The sequence below is a fragment of the Gekko japonicus genome, unplaced genomic scaffold (genome assembly GCF_001447785.1).
Source record: "Gekko japonicus isolate JY-2015 unplaced genomic scaffold, Gekko_japonicus_V1.1 scaffold967, whole genome shotgun sequence".
Lineage (NCBI taxonomy): Eukaryota > Metazoa > Chordata > Lepidosauria > Squamata > Gekkonidae > Gekko > Gekko japonicus.
Window position 1 is genome coordinate 457,277 of NW_015162508.1, and position 6,324 is coordinate 463,600.

At 46.9% G+C, this 6,324-nt stretch overlaps 1 protein-coding gene across 1 annotated transcript; it reads left to right on the plus strand.

The window, feature by feature from the left end:
• The first annotated feature begins 3,275 nt into the window (after nt 1-3,275).
• On the plus strand, nt 3,276-4,519 carry LOC107106060 (male-enhanced antigen 1-like). Its single transcript, XM_015406144.1, has 2 exons — nt 3,276-3,692; nt 4,425-4,519. The coding sequence occupies exons 1-2, from the start codon at nt 3,323-3,325 to the stop codon at nt 4,517-4,519; spliced, it is 465 nt and encodes a 154-aa protein (XP_015261630.1). The 5' UTR covers nt 3,276-3,322.
• The last annotated feature ends 1,805 nt before the right edge of the window (nt 4,520-6,324 follow it).

Sequence of the window (6,324 nt, forward strand, 5' to 3'; positions counted from 1 at the left end):
TTCCTTGGTGGTCTCCCATCCAAATACTGATCAGGGGCAACCCTACTTAGCTTCTGACATCTAACAAGAATGGATTAACCTGGGTCATCCAGATGAGGGCATTGGAAACTTACCTCATTCATATTTACATACCAACATACAGTAAAACACAGGCGGGGCCAGAGAGGGACTCTTGCATGGCAACAGGGCTGCTACCCAATGTTAGAAAACAGAGAGACAGGTCCTGCACCCTCAAGGTGCTTTAACCAACCCATAGCAGGATTGATCTTATTCTCTCTCTCAAAGTCTGCCAAAGTCTGAAGCAGCTGTTTTGTCCACACACACACACAGGCTGGATATCGCGGGGGGAGGCGTGGCTAATTGCCCCGGAGGAAACTAACATGTGGCCACCTGAGCACACATCCCGGTAGAGGTCACGTGATTAGGGGGGAGATGCCAACTAGACGGGTATCCTGCAGCATGGCACAGAAGCTGCGCCGCGCGATTGCACTAGCAATTGCTCTTTGTGTGCATGCGCTGTTGGGCGCTGTTGCGCAACCTGCGGAGACTTGGGAGACAAAAAAACCCTTGTGTGCGACGTACAGCAGCGGGTGCTGGATGCCACGTAGGTCCACCGGAAACGCGATCAGATGCCTGCCCTTGTCCCGCAGTTTCCGGAAACTAGTACCTTGGAGATATTAGTTTTTTACTCCGCATCTTCGGCGGGAAGCCTCGGGTTAGCCACGGGAGCTCTACGCTTCCCAGATGTTGCGGTGTGATCGCACCCGGAAAATCCGCCTACCATCCGTATCGTCAGCGCGGCAAATGCTCCGTGTGACCGCAGCCATACAAATCTTTCCTCTGTTCCTCCATCACTTCCACCACAACCTGATGGGCGCTTGGACAGAGCCATTTCCTGACAAGTAAAACCCACTGTGGTGATATCTACAGTTGTTAAGAAACTTCCCCCCCCGTTGCTTCCAGATGTGCCACTTTAGAGCATATTCCTAGGATATACTCATTCACAGTAAACTGTTTCCTCCAAACCTCTCCCAAGGGGTCCATCTGGTCTCACAGAAAGAATCTGTTGTTTTTAATTACCTGTAAATATCAGATATATGTATCTATCCGAGTGGGAGACTAACCCTATACCCCATGCTCCTTTCTCATTCTAAATTGCCCCCCAAGTATTGCCCTCCTCAGAAAGTTCTGTCTGTCCAAAATTTGGCAATGCGGATTTCTTCACAGTCAGCCTTGGTTTTCACTTTGTGTGATCTGCAAACTTGGCCACTAGAACTAGAACTAGATCATTGATGAATAAATTAAATAGTACCAGCCCCAATACCTATACTTGTAGGACCCCACTGCTTACTTCCCTCCATTGTGAGAACCATCCATGGATTCCTACTCTTTGCTTCCTGTCATTTAACCAGTTTTAATCCATAAGAGAACCTGTGCTCTTATACCATGACTGCTAAGTTTATTCAGGAGTCAGTCATTAGGTACATTGTCAAAAGCCTTTTCAAAGTCCAAGCATATATGTCTGCCAGGTCACTGTTGTCTACAAGCTCATTCACTTTCTCAAAGAACTCCAAAAGTTTGGTGAGGCAGGACTTCCCTTTACAGAAGCCATGCTGATTTTCCCTCAGCAGGCTTTGTCCCTCTATGTGCCTAAGAATTCTTTCTTTGATTACAGATTGTACTAATTTGCCTGGGACAGACATTAGGCTGACTGGCCTGTAATTTCCTAGTTCCCCTCTGGATCCCTTTTTTAAAACTGGTGTAACATTTGCAACTTCCCAGTCTTCTATTACAGCAGCTGAGTTTAGTGATAGAGTACATATATGAGTTAGTAGAAACCAACTATCTCACATCTGAGTTCCTTAAGAACTCTTGGATATATGCCATCAGGACCTGGAGACTTATCAGTCAGTCAAGAAAGTTCAGAGCCCCTCTCCCTCCTCCCCCTAAGGAACACTACTCTCTCTGTGTCTTTATTAGGAAATGCTGGCAGTCTTGTAAAAGCAAAACTAGTACAGTCAGAGAAAGGCCAGACTGCAATAATGAAAGAGAACAAAATGAAAGAAAATTATGGGGTTTTAGTTCTAGGCTGTTCAGACAGGGATTTTGCTTTGTTTTCATATTCATTACAATAATTATGACACACCATTTTTATAATCATTATAACTAATAACAAGATGCACAAGTCTAATTACAGCTAAAAACAATGCAGGAGGAAAAGTATGACACATAGAACTAAAGCATGCATGCATGCATGCATTCATTCATTCATTCATTTAGAAGAAGAAGAGAAAGAAGAGATTGGATTTATACCCCGCCCTTCACTCGGAGTCTCAGAGCAGTTTACAATCTCCTTTCCCTTCCCCTCCCCACAACAGACACCCTGTGAGGTGGGTGGGGCTGAGAGAGCTCTGACAGAAACTGCTTTTTTCAAGAACACCTCTTGCCCAAGGTCATCCAGCAGCTGCAAGTGGAGGAGTGGGGAATCAAACTCGGTTATCCCAGATTAGAGTCCACACACTTAACCACTACACCAAGCTGCCTTTTTTAACTGCCTTTCTCCCTTGCAAAACTCAAGGTGGTTTACAATATAAATAAAACAATGGTAAAAACACAATAAGACTATATTAAGGCCCCGTTCACACGAGGCGATTTGGCCCGGGAACGGGCCAGTTTGGAGGCGGATCAAAGCAGCGCGATCACACCACCACATCTGGGAAGCGTTCTGCTTCCGCCTCCAAACTGGCCCAAACCCGGGAAGAACCGCCGCAAAATGAACCACCTACCTCGGTGGTTCGAGTGGACGCGGCGCTTCTTCCCGGGCGTCTGATCGCCGGCGCTCCCTTGCGCCGGCTCAACCCCGGGCCGGAGCCGAACTGCAGGGGCCTAAATTGATCAACAATTCTAACAACAAATATATTAGCCAGGGCATTGGAGGCTATGACTAGTTGGTTACAACCAGGGCTATTTTTGGGCAGGAACGCACAGGAACGGAGTTCCGGCTGGCTCCTGAGTTGGCCACGCCCAGCAGGAACTCATTAGCATAATAGGCCACACCCAACAGCAGAAACTCATTAGGATTGGCTGCTACATAAGGGGTGTGTGGCCTAACATGCAAAGGAGTTCCTGCTACCAAAAAAGCCCTGGTTTTTGACAACAAACAAGGTAAACAGAATAAGAAGCAAAAGGTGGGTGTGACTGGATGAGCACACTTCTGGTAACACAGGAGTGTGGCCTCATATGCTAATGACCTGACGTTGTTGCTTCCAGAGACTGAGCTGGAGGGAGGCGGTGGAGTTGGAAGACGGTGTTTGTCTTGTGCATGGCCTTGGAGCCGGTCATAACTCTGAGAATGGGTCCAGAGAGGATCTGTCCAAATGAGCATGAAGAGGTGGGGCTACAAGAGACATCTGATGGAACTCCTGATCCTGCTGGAGAATGGAGTAGTGAGGAACCGGAGGAGGAGGAAGAAGAAGAAGGCAGTCATGGCTACTTATATCAACCACTGAACCAAGATCCAGACCAGGGACCAGCAACCATTGAAGAAACAGAACCCAGCACAGAGCCAGTCCTTGACATCCGTGAGCGACTTCAGGCAATGAGACTGCACCTGCCTGATCCACCTGTGGACAGTGATGAGGAAGAAGGATCCCCACCCCAGAGCAGCCGAAGCTCCATCCCTATGGATCCAGGTAACAATCAAATGTGAAATGGTTTATTGATATTATATAATAGTAACCTGTGTGAAACAATGCCACCTTTATAACACAAAACTTTATTTTGGATGCCAAGTACTATTACAGTTCTAATATATTTTTTCTGTTATATCAAGTTGACACCTGAGGTCTATGGTCCTGTTATTCTATGGCACTTATGTCACAATTCTATCCTGTACTTCCTCCAAGGATTGCCCTGGTATAGATATGGTAATAAATGAACAGCTTGATAAAGTTGAGGAAGGGTTGGTGACATTAGTGCTGAGTGGAATCTGAACCCAGGTTTACGTACCTACATTCAGTTACTACGGTATCTTCTCCATCCCACTTGCTCTCATAACATTTTGTCTTTATTTCTGCAAGTCATTTTATTCTAACCTTTAATAACTAGAATATTTTCAAGCCAGCAACTTGAGTATAGAAGCCTCTGGTTTGTTACCTAATTGTTGCTGTTTCACGTGGATTAGATACTGTAGTGATCTGATGTAAAAATTTGTGGGGCAGTACCTATCCTGCTTAAGTTTGTTGCACGTACTCCTGTGTGGATGGAGCTACTTCCTAAGCATCAGTTAATTGGGAGTTAGCTGCCTTCAATTTCCATGTACTTTGTGAATATTAAACCCTGAAAGGTGATTATGTTGGCATATCTGGGATTTTGTTTGTTGGTTGAAGCAGTATCTCTCATCCTTCAGCTCTGTTTGATTCTAGAACATGTGGAGTTGGTGAAACGGACAATGGCTGGAGTCAAGCTTCCCACACTGGGAATACCTTCATCAGTTGAGATTAAATCCAACAATGACTGAGGTCCTGTGGTGTGGGATTAGGAATCCAGCTCCCAACTTTTGGCAGGGCATCATTGACGCCAGTGCCAATGGCAGAGAGCTCTATGGAGGCCCAGGTCATGAATGTTGCCAAATCAGCTTTTTACCATCTTCACTGGGACAAGCAACTGGTTCCCTATCTCTCCTCCCGTGACTTAGCCACGGTGATCCTTGCAAAGGTCACCTCCAGGTGTTCCCAACCTTTGGCAGGGCATCATTGACGCCAGTGCCAATGGCAGAGAGCTCTATGGAGGCCCAGGTCATGAATGTTGCCAAATCAGCTTTTTACCATCTTCAGCGGGACAAGCAACCAATGTTCCCTCTAAGCTGTGGAGTTTTGTGAGCAAAAATTCTACTTTGTGAGCTACTGGCATTAAAGTTGTGAGCGAGCGATTTGGCTACTACATACATTAGTTTGCTTTGGAGTCATCCTTCCTGAGCGAAGACAAAAATGTGTGAGCTGGAGGCTAAGAAACTCTGAGCTAGCTCACACTAACTCAGCTTAGAGGGAACACTGCAAGCAACTGGTTCCCTATCTCTCCTCCCGTGACTTAGCCACGGTGATCCTTGCAAAGGTCACCTCCAGGCTGGACTACTGTAACTCTCCTTATGCGGGGTTGCCCTTGAACTTGATCCGGAAACTTCAGCTGGTGCAAAATGCAGTGGCACACCTGTGGACTGGGACACCTGTGTGGGAGTACATTCAGCCTATGTAGGGTTGCCAACCTCCAGGTGGTGGCTGGAGATCTTCCACTTTTATGACTGATCTCCAGGTGACAGAGAACAGTTCACCTGGAGAAAATGGCTGCTTTTGGAGCTGGACTCTATGGCGTTAAATGGGATATAAGTCCCTCCCCTCCCCAAACCACACCTTCCTCAGGTTCCACCCCCAAAATCTCCAGGTATTTCCCAGTACAGAGCTGGCAACCCTAAGCCTGTGCTTCACCAGCTGCATTGGTTGCCGGTTGAATACCAGGTCAGGCTCAGTTTTCTGGTGTTACCCTTTAAGGCCCTAAACTCTATGCTCATGGGATCATTGGATCAACATCTGCTGGTAGTCCACAGCCCAAAATACATCTGCTTAGCCTCGACCAGAGCCAGAGGTTCTGGCTCCGGCCTTGTGGGACATGCTCTGCAGGGCCTGCAAAATACAGCTGTTCCCCCAGGACTTTGGTTGAGCCAGCAGGTGTCCAATTTATGGCCTCCCTTGCCCAAACCAGCCTACTTCAATTGCTTATGCTGTATACTCTACCAACTGTATGGGCTGGACCACCAGCCTGATATGCTGGCCCTTTCCAAACTGTGTATGGCATATACTTGGGGCACTGCCAAATGGTTAAATTATTATTCACCATCTTGGTTTAAATTTGAATTCAAATTTGATTTTTGGGTTAAAAATTGGATTTCATGGCAACTGTACTATTGAATCTATGGGTAACTGTTATTCTTTTATTTGTGATCTGCCCTGAGCCCTTTTATGGGGGAGGCTGGGATAGAAATCCCATGAAATAAGTAAGTAAATAAATACATTTATCAGGGTTGCCGTCTTCCAGTGGAAGAGCCCCTGGCCCCAGTCACACGGGAGGATTTGCCCTGCGGAGTGGACATGTTGAGGGCACATCAAACAGGCACCATCAGATGCCAACATCTGGCAAGCACTGCACATCCGCCCCCAACCCATCCCTTCCGGCCGAAAACATGGATCAAAAATGTACGAGGGAAAATGTAGTACCTACTGTAAGATCTGCAGCAAGGCCGGGCGTGGGATCGCGGACGTGCCAGCAGCC